General features: G+C 50.3%; 1 protein-coding gene across 5 annotated transcripts in view; it reads left to right on the forward strand.

The window, feature by feature from the left end:
* CAMSAP1 (calmodulin regulated spectrin associated protein 1) overlaps positions 1–14,237 on the forward strand; it is a 98,251-nt gene that overhangs the window by 11,381 nt on the left and 72,633 nt on the right. For 3 of the 5 annotated variants that reach the window (XM_033238585.1, XM_033238586.1, XM_033238584.1), the window contains exon 2: positions 13,733–13,995. The exons of 1 other annotated variant lie outside the window; for it this stretch is intronic. In XM_033238585.1, coding sequence (XP_033094476.1) covers positions 13,733–13,995 — 263 coding nt within the window. Of the gene's footprint in view, positions 1–13,732; positions 13,996–14,237 lie in introns of those variants that run through there. One more of the 5 variants, XM_033238588.1, reaches the window with a different exon arrangement.

Consider the following 14,237-nt stretch of genomic DNA (forward strand, 5'->3'; position numbering starts at 1 on the left):
TCAGAGATTTTCCTGTTTTGTCTTCTTATTTCCCATATGATTTCAGTAAGATAACCTAGTTTGATTTCTCTTCTTTTATACTTGTTAAGGTTTGTTTTGTGGCCTAGGATATGATCTCTTTTAGTGAATGTTGCACGGGCATTTGGAAAAAAATGAGTGTTCTGCTGTTGTTTGGTGCAGTGCTCTATCAGTTGTATTCTGCTGGTTGGTTGTGTTCTAATTTATATCTGTGTTGGTTTTATGTCTAGTAATTCTGTCTAGAGGGTGTTGAAGTCCGTAGCTATACTTGTAGATTTGTCTGTTCCTCTTTTTAGCTGTGTCAACTTTTTTTCATGTACTTTGAGGCTCTATAGTTTGGTGCATGAACTTTCAGGATTTTAAGGTCTGTCTGGTAGATTGATCCTTTTATCATTATGTAATGTCCCTTTTTGCCTCTCATAATTTTTCTACTTTATTAATGTAGTTCTGCTTTTTTTTTTTTTAAAGTGTTTGCATGGCATATCTTTTTTTCCCTCCTTTTATTTTTTAACCTACTTAAGTTGTTGAATTTGAAGTGTATTTCTTGTAAAGAGCATGTAATGATGTCATGTTTTTTAATCTACCCTCTACCAGCCTGTCTTTTGATTGGTGTATTTAGAGTATTTACCTTTACTAATAACATTATATTGTTAACAATTACTATTGATATGTTAGGACTTGAGCCTGACATTTTATTGCTTGTTTTCTGTTAGTTTCCTCTGTTTCTTGTTCCTGTTTCTCTTCTTTTGACTTCTTATTGGTTAATTTACCATTTTTTAGGATTTTATCTAGACTTATTTATATTGTTTTTGGGTGTATCTCTTTGTGTAATTTCTTAGTGATTGCTCTGGGTATTACGGTACGCTTATGTGACTTACAACAGTTTACTGATATCCTTTTTTTACTGTTGTCAGTGAAATGCGGAAACCTTTTTTCCACTTAGCTGCCCTTACTCTCCCCACTTTTAAATACCACTGTCTTGACTGACTGACGGTGTTATAATTTTTGTCATTGTGTGTAATTTAAAAAACTCATCAGGAGGGTAGTCTGCTGTGTTTACTCATTACTCACATATCTCCATTATTTTTTCTTCCTGGTCCTCCAAGATTCCTTATTTTCTTGCTGTTTGGACAGCTTCCTTTAGCCATTCTTTAAGGTTTAACAGATTATTTTATTTTTCTTCAACAGAGAACATCTTTATTTCCTCTTCATTTTTTTAAGGATACTCTTACTGGCTGTGGAATTTGTGGCTGATTGACAGTTATTATCCTTCAGCACTTGAAAACTGTGCCACTTCCCTCTGGCCTCCATAGCTTCAGATGAGAAGTCATAGTCATTGGAGTTGGTGTTCCCCTGTATGTATCGTGCCATTCCCCTCTGACTGCTTCAAAATATTTTGTCTTAGTTTTAGAAGTATAGTTATGATGTGTCCTGGTGTGGATTTCTTAAAGAAGTTTATCTTTTTTGGAGTTCACTCAGTTTCTTAAAACATTTCATTCATTTGTGTCATTCAGCATGTTTGGGAAGATTTTCTCTCTGTTGCTCTTTCTCCTCTTTCATCTGGCCTCGGGCGATAGAACCCTTGGATCTTTTGTTATTCTCCCGCAGGTCTCGGAGGCTCTGTTCTTCTTTTCTTCATTGCATTTTCTGCCTGTTGTTCAGATTGGGTAAATTCTCTTGATCTGACCTCAAGTTCAGTGATTCTGTCTTCTGTCATCTCAGCTGTGGCTCAGCCCATCCAGTGAGTTTTAAAATGTCTGTTACTATATTTTCCAGTTCTTCATTTGGCTCTCATTACCGAAATTTTCTGGTTTTGTTTCAGGAGAATTTGTGATTACTTGGGAGTGATTTCATGCTAGTTGCTTTAAAATCCTTGTCAGATAGTTCCAACATTTGATTTATCGTGGTGTTTGTGCCAGTTCATTGTCCTCTAGTTAAAGTCATTTCTGATGGCCCCGATCATTTTGGCTACTTTGTTAGGAAGCTCTGGGTACTGGTTTTATTTTAGCAGCAGCCACCTTGTTGAGGTTTAGCATGCAGGCCTGTCCTACTTTTGTGCCCGTGGTTCTGGTGCTAGTCTGACCTTCCTAGCCTTTGTGGTGCTTTTTCAGCCGCTGGACTTAGCCTCTCCCCTGGGGCTCCCACGGGTCCCTGCTGATGTTGCTCGAGGGCAGAAGGAACTTCCTAGGCTGGGCAGCATGCTGCCTCTGGGTGGACATGGGAGTCTCTGCGCACAGGACCAAGAGCTTCCCAGGCTGGGTGTTTGTTTTATACCCCTGCCTCTGAGGGCTGGAACATTTCAGCATCACCACCAGGTGCGTGGAGTGTGGCTCCTGTGCCGGTGTCCACCCCTCCCCTCAGCTGGATGGCTTCCCTCAGTGGGGAGAGGAGTCCCAGGACCATTGGGGAAGGAGAGTGCCTCCTAAGCCAGATGCTGGTGATGGTGGTCCCACTTGCTGGATTACCCTGGTGCAGGGTGTGTCTAGTTTGTGGGAGGGTGTCTCAGGTCCGCCCGACGGGGAAGGAGAGTGCTTCTGGGCTGAGTGCTCTCTTGCTGTGGTCCCTGCCTGCTGGTTCTTAGTAAGGCTTGGGCTCACCTGGGGTGGTAGGTGGGACTCCCACTTGATCCAGGCCAGAGTAAGTGTACCTGGGTTGCCTCTGTTGCTAGGCAGGGAGTCAGGAAGCATCAGGCCTGGGTCACCTTCTGGTGGGTGGGGGTCGTAAGACCACCCTGTTGCTGTGTTGGTCCTCCAGTCCTGGGGCTCCAAGCCAGTTTGCCTTCCTCTTCCACCTTTCAGAGTCCTCCTTTGTCTCTTGGGTTCTCTCCAGGGTTTGTGATTGTGCTTAGAGGAGGGGAGCAGGGAGAGACAAGTCTGTGCCGTTTTGTCCTGGCCAGAAATTCCTTCTGGCTGCTTGAAAAATCTTCTCTTTGTCTTTGGATTTCGTCAGTATTACTGTGAGTTCTTTGGTCTGTAGAAGTTTTTTTTTGAATCCTGCTGTCATTTTGTAGTGCTTCTTGAGACTATGGTTTCATGAGTTTTACAAGTATTGGAAGATTCTCATCCATTATATGTTTACTGTTTCTGCCCCATTTTTTCTTCTCCTTCGTGGGCCTCCAATTACATTTCAGTGGCACAGTGTATGTTACTTATCTTCTCTACTCTAATTTCCATTCTCTGTCTCATTGTTCTTCACTCAGGATGCTTTAATTCTCTCGTCTGTATCTAATCTGTTCATCAGTCCATTGTATAAAGTTAAATTTAGTTACTATGTTTTTCTGTTCTATAACTTTTCTTTCTCCTCTTTTCTTTTTTCCTTTCTCCTTTTCTTTCTTCCTGCCTTTCCTGCTTTTCTTTTCTTTTTCTCTTTTCATTTTTTTCTTCTTTCTTTCCTCTCTCTACTTCTCCTTCTCATCCCTCTTCTCTTCTCCTCTCTTCTCTTCTTCTTTCACTGTCCTTCTCTCTCCTTCTCTTCTCTCTTCTCTTCTTAGCTTCTTTTGACAGGATCTCATTCTGTCTCCCAGGCTGGAGTGCAGTGGTGCAGTCATGGCTCACTGTAGCCTTGAACTCCTGGGCTCAAGTGATCCTCCAACCGCAGCTTCCTGAGGAGCAGGGACCACAGGCAGGTTCTACCTTGCCCGCCTAATTTTTAAAGCTTTTTGTAGAGATAGGATCTCACCGTGTTGCCTAGGCTGGTCTCAAACTCCTGAACTCAAATGATCTTCTTACCTTGGCCTCTCAAAGTGTTGAGATTATAGATGTGAGCCACTGTGCCCAGCCTAGGATTTCTGATTTTTTTTTTTTTTTTGAGACAGAGTCTCTCTTTGTCGCCCAGGCTGGAGTGCAATCGTGCAATCTTGGCTTACTGCAACCTCTGCTTCCCGGGTTCAAGAGATTCTCCTGCCTTAGTCTCCTGAGTAGCTGGGATTACAGGCGCATGCCACCACGCCTGGCTAATTTTTGTGTTTTTAGTAGAGATGGGGTTTCACCCCATTGGCCAGGGTGTTCTCGAACTCCTGACCTCGTGATCCACCCACCTTGGCCTCCCAGAGTGTTGGGATTTCAGGCATGAGCCACTGCACCTGTCCATGATTTGTTCTTTCTTGAAAAATTTATTTATAGAGTTGAGGTCTTGCTGTGTTACCCAGGCTGGTCTCCTGGGCTCAAGTGATCCACCTGCCTTAGCTTTCCGAAGTGCTGGGATTCCAGGTGTGAGCCACCACACCCAGCCTGTTTTGCCTGTTTTGTTCTTTTTCTAATCTGTCAAGTTCTTTTTTCTTCATCTTTTGATGTTTTGTAATTTCCACTTTTCTGTCCAAAATTTTAATCGTGTATTTTTTGTTGCCATTGTTTGAAGCGTGGTAACTGAAAGTCCGTGGCTGGTATCTCAAGTTGTAGGGTCCTGCGGGCCTGTTTCATCACCTTTGGTCTTCAGCAGTTTATCATGAAGTGTCTGTCTGTGGTTTTCTAGGCTTCCTGAGCCTGTAAATGGGTGTCTTTCACCAGATTTGGGGAGATTTGGGCCATGTTTATTCATATACCTTTTTGCACCAACCTTTTCTCTACTGACACAGTGTTGGAACTTTTGACATCATCTCATACTTGCCATTTTATCCCATCAGTTTCTTCTCTCTGTTCTTCAGATTGGGATTGTTTCTGTTGATCTATTTTCAGACTCACTGTCTCCTCTGTCGTCGCCATTCTGTTGAGCGCATCCAGTGAATGTTAGGTTGCCATTGTACTTTTTAGTCCTGAAATTTTCGTTCTAGTTTTTAATTTCTCTACTGAGAACTTCTGTTTTTTCATGTATTGTAAGAGAGTGTAGCTTTGCCTCGGGGAACTTACAATGGCTGTTTTAAAGTCTTTGATAACTAACATCTGGGTCATTTTGGGGTTAGCCTCTGTTGGTTGTCTTTTCCCTTGAAACTTGGTCACATTTTCCTTGTTCTTTGTTGAATAATTATGGATTGGGCTCTGGACATTTTGAACATCATGCTGTGAGACTGGCTTCTGGGTCCTGTTAAAGTCCTTTGGATAATGTTGATTTTGCTTTGCAGCTGGGTTGCAGTAAACCCCATTGGGTTCAGCCCAGGAGTCCGTTTTGCTGTCATGGGTGGTGACTGCAGTGTTGGTTCAGCTTTCACAGCCTTGGCCTGTGGCCCCAGGCTTGCCCAAGGCACACACAGCTCAGGAGTCAGCCCGGATGGTGCAGGCTCATGCATGTCTCTGGGGTCCCTCTCCAGCTCTCCTTGTGTGTGGATTCCCTCCACACTTCCTGGCTCCGAGGAACCCTTCTTCCTCAGCCACTGCCTAGAAAGATGAGGCTTTTCCCCTTCCTCACCCCACGCCTGGGCTTTCCTGTTTCCGCTGCTCACGCCGCTACTGCACAGCTCTGTGACTGCAACCAGCTGGGTCAGGCTGGGAGACAAAAGTGGGAGCCCTCAGGAGTCCCCCTCCAGCTTGTAGGGGCCCCTTTTCCTGGTCCTCTGGCCACAGAAAGACAGGGTTTCTCTCCAAGCCTGGCTGTCTGGGGCTGCCCTCAGGTCCAGCCAGGGCAGGAAAGAGAAAATGAACCTGAGGAGTCCCCCGTTTCGGGTTCCTTCTTCAGGATGGACCCTCCTCCCCAATGTGCCTGCTGTGGCTTACTTTCCAGAGTCCTTAGGTAAGTGTTTGTCTTTAGTCTAGAGTTTTTAGCTGTTGTCAGCGGGAGAGAGGGGCTGTCTTGAACTGTCTTCATCTTGGCAGGCCTCAAGAGTCTGGGAACTTGCTTCTATTACTGTTTCTGCTGGCTTTTGCTCATGATGTCTTGTCATTTTGCTTAACTGACCATTGTATGTGAAAGATTTGGAAATAATCTGAGGCCTAAGGTGTCATCTTTTCCCAGGGGCAGTGTCCCTCGACTTTCACGGTCCCTTAGAGACAGGAACAGATCTGGTCGTCCCACGCGAGGCCCTGGTGGAGGTGCCTCAGAGCTGTGCTCTAGTCCCCCTGAGGCTGGGCTGCTTCAAGTTCGCTCCTGCTCCTGGGTGCAGCCCTTCAAGTTTCCCACCCAGAGTATGTGGTAGGTGTCATTCGGCAGGCCCCGGAGTCCACATTTTGTCCTTAGAAAGGTGCGGTGCCAGAAACGCAGCTTGCCCTCTTTACCACCTCTCCTGGGATGGACAGCTCCTCCCAGGCACCCTCGGGGGAGAGCGTGGTCCAGGAAGGGAGGCGGGTTCTCTGGATTGTGTCTTCTTCCTGAATTTGGCCTGGTGATTCCTCACCACTCGGTTGGGCGGCCAGAGCCCCTCACAGGTATGGATTGTGTGTGTGGAGCCTCTGTAGGTATGAGGGGTGTGTGTGTGTGTGTAGCCTCCTGCAGGTGTGGATTGTGTGTGCGGAGGCTCTGTGCGTGTGAGCTGTGTGTGTGGAGCATCCTACGGGTGTCAGTTGTGCGTGCGGAGCCTCCATGGGTGTGGGTTGGGCGTGTGGAGCCTCTGCGGGTGTGAGCTGTGCGCACTGTCCTGCTGTGTCTGCCACTGGGGCTGCCTGGCCTAGCGCGGGGTCCACTGTGCCTGGAAGGAGGCTTCCTCCCACCCCGCCCTGAGGGGCCTCCAGTGGTCCTTTGTCCACATTTGCTCTGTGCTTCCTCTCCAGGCTCAGGCTGTGCAGTTTGTGTTTCGGTTGCAGTGGCTGTGCCCCTTGGGGGTCTCGAGATTTCTTTGTGAGCTTGGGGGAGTGAGCTACGGGAGTTTATGGGGAGAGAACCTGGTGCCAGCACCTTTCCTGATGGGTTTCTGAGGTGTGAATGAGGATGGCCGGCCGGGCCTCAGGTGCAGAACCTCTGGCCTTAGAGTTTGTGCTCCACTCTTACGATCCTGTGCCCTCCCACGGCCTCTCAGAAGAGCTCAGGGGAAGGAGGAGGAGGGACTCTGAGGGTTGCCCCTTAGTGTCTGCCTCCCCGCCCATTGGGGTCACTGTCACTGCGCTCGTGAGATGGCCCAGGGCGGCTGCTGGCAGGCGGGCTCTGCGGCCCTCCAGCCTCTCGTCACCAGCACGTGGCCTCTGCTCCAGGCTTGGTCTTTCTCCACACGGGGACTTCTCTTTGCCGAGAGTTCTCTGAGTTTCTGTGAGGGTTTTTGTCTCGTTGGGGCTTCTGCACGTGCCTCTTGGTGCATTGTTCCACGGTCACTTTGAATTCCTTGTCAGTCAGTCCCAACCTTGGGGACGCTGCTTTTTCTCCTGGGTGTTGCAGGTTTTCCTCTGGGTCTTTCTTTTTTGCTAAGGAGCTTTGGGTTGTGTGTTGGGCATTTGGAATATTGTATCTGGAGGCCACGGGTCCTGTTGGAAGCCTGAGATGTTGGTTTTGGTTTGTTCTAGCAGGTAGTCCACCCAGTTACGTCGAGTCTGCAGGCCCCGGCCTGCCTTCTGGGGGCTACAGTTGAGCGTGGGTTTCATTTTCGGTCTTTGTCCTGCTGCTGTGGCTGGGCTGCAGGCTGTGGCTCTCAGAGTGGCTGCTGTGCCACTGTAGTTGCTTCAGGAGTGGCCAGGATGTGACACAGATTTAAAGGGTCCCTCTCTCCAGCCCCCTCTTCTCTGGGACCCTCTCCCCTCCCTGGGAGGGGAGGAACCTGAAGGTTCCTGAGGGTCTCCCTTCCTGACCTTCTGGCTGGAAGCCAAGTCTGTACCTAAGCCTGGTGTGGCGTGGCCGGGCCAGCGCCCTGTGGGGTGTGCGCTTGTCTGTGCACCTGGTGCTCTGCTATTGAGGTGCAGTTTGTTACTGGTTGTCCCTGGGTGGGGGTCAGGTGGTCTTGGCCCTGTGGGGACCATTACATCAACTTTTCTTACCCTTGTGTCTGGCCTCTCCAGGATGGAGCTGGGGCATGGACCACTGGTTGCTTTTACTTCGAGTTGGAATTATTTCCTTTGGCTCCTTGCGTCCAAACAGGAAGAGTATCCACGTTTTCCAGGTGTAGATGCTCACAGCCACCTTTGGGGCCTCTGTGTTGGTGACTCTCTCAGTATCAAATGCTGATAGCCAATCCGCCCACGGGGACATTCTGGTTGAGTTGGTCTCAGTTCCCAGGTGGCTCAGACAAGCAACAGAGCAGAGACTCGCTGTCCTGCACATCTCGGGGCTGTGCCTGGCACTGCAGTGGCCTGATCTCTTTTCCTGGGGCTGAGTTGGAGGCTGTGGGAGTGGTTGGCTTTAGGTTGGGCGGTGGCCACAGTTGTGGCACCTGCCAGAGGGGTCTTTGCCTTGTGCCGCTGTGGAAGAGCCGGCGGCTGGTGTGGACACCTCCTCCCGAGCCCTGTGCAGGTGCCGCGGGAGGGCTGCCATTGACAGTTGACCACTTCTTCACCTGCGCTTTCATCCTCATTGCAATAATAGTGACGGAAGGAATAACAGCTGAGACTCCCGTGTGCGTCCATGGAGCTTAGGCTTAGCTGGCGCAGGACAGGAGATGGACCCTTTCATTGTTCGGAATGGACAGGTAGGGGGCCAAGGTTCAGAGGGTCCAGTAGGAGGCCGAGCTACGACTCTGAGCCAAGTGGCTGTGCTGGGCTCTGCCCTTGGGAGACCCCAGCGCTCCAACTCCTACTCTCCGTCAGCTGCCACCCTTCTGAGTTCCTCCTGCAGTTGGTGTTGACCCCACTGCAGACTGGTTAGAGTCTTCTGACCCCTTCCCAGGGCCTTTCTTTGCAGCTCCCACCGAGGCCTGCCCCGTAGCAGTCCAGCAGCCACCGCAAATGTGCTGCTCGTGGGTACTGATGCAGCAGTCCAAGGAGTGACAGACAGCGCTGCCACCCTGACAGTGCCGTTGCCGACTCAGTCTCTAGTCTCTGTGGGCCCCTGCCCTGCCTGTGTCCTTGTTTGACTTTCACTCTGCCCCCTGTAGCCGCACTTCCCCCCAGTTCCTCCAGGCCGGGCCCTCCCACTCAGCAGATGCCCTGCCTCCTGCTTAACGTAGTAAGACAAACTGCAGGTGCTGATGGGCCGCCCACCCCTTCCCTGCGTCTGTGCCCTGACCCAGTGGAAGACACTGCCCCGCCTGGGCCCTGTGTCCCTCCCCTCCGCCTCCCCAGGGGCCTCCTTCCTCAGGAGCAGCCCCTCCTCTTCAGCCGCTCCCATTGATTGGGTTTTCTTTTCGTCAACATTTCTCCAATCCTTAAAACAGACACATCTCTTTTGACCACACTTTCCCCTCAGAGCAGAGGCATAATTACCGCTATCCTCACTTCCTTCCTTCTGTGCCTGTGGCCGTGTCTTCACCAGTTCTCAGAATGCTGTTCCTGAGGCTGCCAGCTGAGTCCGGCGGGCTCTGTGGTATTCATGCATGCATCCTTCTGAGCCTTCCCTGTTGCTCGCTGCCCCTTCAAAACCTTCTCCTGTGGCCTTGGCAGCACCATGTTCTGGCCCCGCCCCGCTCTCTGTTCACTTGTCCGGTTTTTTGGCTTCTCTTCCGACGTCTGTCCCGTGGGCTTGGTGTCCTCAGGTTGCCTTGACCAGCTTCTCCCACGGTGCCCGGCTCTCACTGGATGACTTGTCCCCCTGGGCATCAATGGCTGTATATATGTAATGGGTTCCAAACCACGTCTCCAGCTGGTCCTTTTACTCTTGTGCTTCCAGTCTCCACGCCTCCCCGTTGGAAAGCTCCCCTTGGGTCCCACAGGCTCATCTCTCCTGTCCCCGACTGCCCTCCTCCTCCACGCTGCTGGTTTCCTGTATTAGGAAAAGGGACCGTCCTGCTCCAGGCTGACAGGAATTACAAGTTTTGGTGTCTTTGTCGTACTGCATCAGGCACAGGCCTGCTGCTAACGCCTCCTTGGTGGTGGCCCCCCTTCTCGGGGCTGCCTGCCTGTGTCAGCCTCCATTGTCTCTCCTGGCGATGACCACAGCAGCCTCTTGGGTCCAGGCTTATTCTCCAGTTGTGTTTACAGGGAACTCTAGCAGATGGGGTCTCCTTGTCCTCTGGCTTCTCTGACCCCCTTACTTGGCGTGGTCTCGTTCCATTCCTTGTATGCCTGCCTAAGCCTGTCTCGCTCTGCTCACAGATCCCACAGTGTCCAGTTCCTCCTGGTGCAGGCATGCATAAGAACCTGGTGAGTTAATGAATGGAACATCCAGTTTGCCTCTCCTGTGCAATTCTGAACTGTTGTCATTTGCTAAAATTCTCTTAACAGGTTCATTTTCATGTTTTCCTCTCCCTCTCTCCTACCCACCCCCCTGCTGGCTGCTTCCTTCCCTAAGAAGTTTCTCCATCTGCACATCCCACTGCCCCACTGCCCTACTCCTCAGTGCAGAACTGGTGTCTGTTGCACCCCCGTCCCCCAGCACTCATCCTGTGTGACATCCCTCCATATTGCGTGGAAATTACCTGTTGACTTTTCAGTTGTCTTATGAAGCTCAGCCTGAGAACAGTGACTTTATCTCTTTCTATTTGACTCCGTGACTTTTTTGTACATTTTCTGGCTAACATGGGTACTTAATAATTGTCGAATGAATGTGTGTTAATTCTAACAGTCTTACTAGTTTATAGAAACCACAACAACAAGAAACTACTAGAAGTACATTGAAGGCATTAGAAAGTTTTTTTTTTTTTAGTAGGTATTGATTTTGATAGAACATTAAATGTTCTAGAACTGTGCACATCCAACTCTTGCAGTAGTTGCCTTCACTGAAGCTGGTTACTCATGGACAAGTTCAGTATCTGAGGGCAGAACTGCCATGGCAGGGCCATGGAGGAGCGTGGCCACTGTCACCTCGTGGGGGTTCTGGCCAGGGTCTTCCTTAGGTCGGATGGGAAGGAGTGACATACAGTTAGGAGGGCTTCGCCACTGTCTGAAGCTTTTATCTTTAGTAAGTGCGTCGTTTGCCTTTAAGTCTCATTTTCCTGCATCTGAAATTGATGTGAATTAGTTGTGTTATGCATATTCATATATGATTCAAAAAGGTGATTATATGAATCACTTTATATTGATTAATTTTAAAAGTGGGCCACCCTATGGCAAATGTTTCTGCTTGGTAGATTGTAAAAGAGAAACTTAAATCAGAGCCGTGGTTGCTTTTTCCAGCCTAGCCAGGTTTCTGGATCTGTGAGGTAGGCTCCGCCATTCTCCCTGGGGCTCACTTTGCTTCCATCTAAGGCCAGCCCTCCACTTACGTGCCTGTTCCATCGCCCCCTCTGCACACAGCCATCACTCTGAGAGGTCCCCGGGGGACTTTCTCCTCACCTGTGCCAGTTTCTGCTCTCCTGGGGGGCTGCATCACAATTGTCCAAGTGGGAGGAGAGGGTGACTTGGACCAGGCTGGTTAGGCTCGAGGTGCCCCCAGACATCTGCATGGAAATGTCAGGTAGGCAGTTCAGGGAAGTGGTCGGGGCCAGAAATGTACATTTGGGGATGACTCTGTGTCTGTGGTATTTCTAGCCATGAGACTGAATCAGGTCATTAGAGAGGAGGTAGGAAGTGCCCCTTCCAGTATTTGGGGAAATGAGGGGCAGCTGGCCTGGGAGATGGGGATGGAGCAGGCAGTGAGATCAGGAGACAGAGGCCAAGTGCCCCAAAAGTCAGGAGAAAGGCAGCTCCCTCCAAGAGCCCTGACTAGGTGGGCTGCTGGTGTGGTCCGTTCAGTAAGAGGAAGGCTGAGAGTGACTGTTGCATCTTTCCCCCAGCAGCCGGTGTGAACTGCTGCAAACGTTGTCAGGTTATGGGATCCCTCGCTCAGCGTCCTCCCCTGCCTTCCCTCCACGACCTATGGGTGCACGCTCCACAGGCCGCCTGTCTGTCCCTGGCCACCTTGCTCCTGTTTCCTGGGACGTCTCACTCAGGCATGTGCAGGGTGGCTCTGTGCGCACCTCTGCAGGTCAGCTTTCCTTGAGCAGTTTGTAAGGAAAGCAGAAGTCTTCCCGCCGTGCTTGGCGTTGGGGCCTGTTCCTTGTGTTACTGCTGTGCTCTGTTGTATTTCAAAAGTTCCGATGATTTCAGATTAGGGGGCTACTCGCTGTGGTCAGCAAGTATAGGATGTGAGTCTGTTAATGTCTGCTAAGCCAGCCTTCCATAGCTGGAGCCCTGTCCGTCCCTGGGTTGCCGTGGTGACCTAATGATTGTGTACAATGGTGCTTAAAACAAAAATGCTGTGTAAACGGTGGCTGCTGCCATTTAGAAATAAACCAGCTGTGAGGTGCTCAGATTGTGGGGAAATGACCAGACTCCATGGGACCATAATGAAGTGACTCAGGGCTCGGGAAAATAATGAAGGAAGCCAGAAGAGATGGCAGCAGAGAGAGAGAAGGGTGCTGTGGGGAACCATGGCCACAGCTGGTTCTTCCCCTGGGGAAGAGCTTAAGAGAGCTTGGCTCTGAGCTCAAGACAAGTTTGTTAGTGTCCCCGTGAACGCCTCTAGTGTTACCGGTTGTCTCAATACGAGGAATCAGTGGGGTTTCTTCATGAGCTGTTCTGTGGATATGGTAGTCCTTTCTAAACTCTAGGGAGGTGGGAGTGTCTGCACCTCCTGGCAGATTGTTGAGCATGGGGCACATTAAAGACCTGGGGGTCACATGTTTCCCAAATGCATCTGACCGCAGAGACGTCCCTCGTCCTCCGTCTTCAATGGGACAGCCGTTGACATCTTGTGAGACAGTGTGAGGGGCATAGTGGCACGGCTAGAAAACTGGGTGAGGCCAGCCTTGACACATTCAGTGTCCCGTGTGTACGCTGCTCCTGTGCTGTTTGTGTGGGAGGTGGCGTATATTGCAGCCGGAAGTATACAGTAGGCTCTCTGGATCAGATTGTGTAGGTTCAGGCTGGTCTCTGCCTCCTGTGGCCTTCAGCAAGTCACTTACTTTCTCTGTGCCTCAGTTTCTCATTTGTAATGTGCGGATGGTAGTCCTCATTTGAGGGCACTGCAGTGGCAAGATTAAGTAGCATAGTTCATGTCAAGAATTTGATGCTGCCTGGTCCAAAAATGGAAAAAGGCTGATTGCTGCTGCTGCTGTGTCGTTGTCATGGTTACAGTGGCACCACGCCTGCCTGGCTGCCTCTTCTGTAAAGACTATGGGTGTCCAGCCTCTGTTATCACTTCCGATTTTCATGTCAGAAAGAGATGCTGGGCTCCCTCCCCGGGCTGATGCTGGCCATGCCCACATGCCCTCTCTGCTGGTGTCACCAGGCACTACATGGTCCTAGCCTGTGCTGGTTTCCCCTCAGCCCCATTAACACCCTCAGGGCTCCCATGCCTACGTTCTTACTGCTAAGTTAAGACAGTCGTCCTTTGAGGTCAAGTGGTGGAGGTCACGAAATGATTTCAGTTGTCTGTGTTCACAGAGTAGTCTGAGATGCTACAGTTGCCTTTGTAAGCACAGAAGACAACAGAATTATTGAGACACCTAGAGCCTTTTCATGTTGTTAGTTGCCCATTTAATCAATCAATCAATCAATCAATTAATTTTTTTGAGACTTGGTCTCCTGTTGCCCAGGCTGGAGTACAATGGCACGGTGATAGTTCACTGCAACCTTGAACTCCTGGCTGAAGCAATCCTCCTGCCCCAGCCTACCGAAGTGCTGGGACTACAGTGGCACACCACTGCGCCCAGCCATACTCCTTTTTTTGATTGTGCCTTTTGTCTGGAATTGCACTGGAAGGGGCTCCCATGTGGGCCCTTGTCGTGGTGCTGCTCAGGACGCATGTGGATCTTGTATGTCGTGCTCACCTGGTCATCCCCTCCCTGTCTTAGATAACATCCCCGAGGACCTCAGAGACCCTTTCTACGTTGACCAGTATGAGCAGGAGCACATTAAGCCGCCTGTTATCAAGCTTCTCCTGTCCAGCGAGCTGTACTGCCGCGTCTGCAGCCTCATCCTGAAAGGGGACCAGGTGGCCGCCTTACAGGGACACCAGTCTGTCATCCAGGCCCTGTCCCGGAAAGGGATCTATGTGATGGAGAGTGATGACACCCCCGTGACAGAGTCTGACCTCAGTCGCGCACCCATAAAAATGGTGAGTGGTCTGCGGTGGCCGCCGCCAGGGGCCATCCTCTGGAGCCGTGGGGTCTCGTGTAGCGCACCTGGCGCATGGATGGTGTGAACACGGTGTGCAGTGAGGTGGTGGAGACCTGTGCTTTTGCACACTGTCGTTCCTTAGGAAACTGCATCTCTTTTAAAGCACATGACTGTTGTGGAGTGTGGGGATAAGAGAGCTTCCACTGAGCCCTTTTTCTCGTTGGGAATGCTCTGTGAGTG

Source organism: Trachypithecus francoisi, unplaced genomic scaffold (genome assembly GCF_009764315.1).
Source record: "Trachypithecus francoisi isolate TF-2019V2 unplaced genomic scaffold, Tfra_2.0 Lachesis_group16, whole genome shotgun sequence".
Classification (NCBI taxonomy): domain Eukaryota; kingdom Metazoa; phylum Chordata; class Mammalia; order Primates; family Cercopithecidae; genus Trachypithecus; species Trachypithecus francoisi.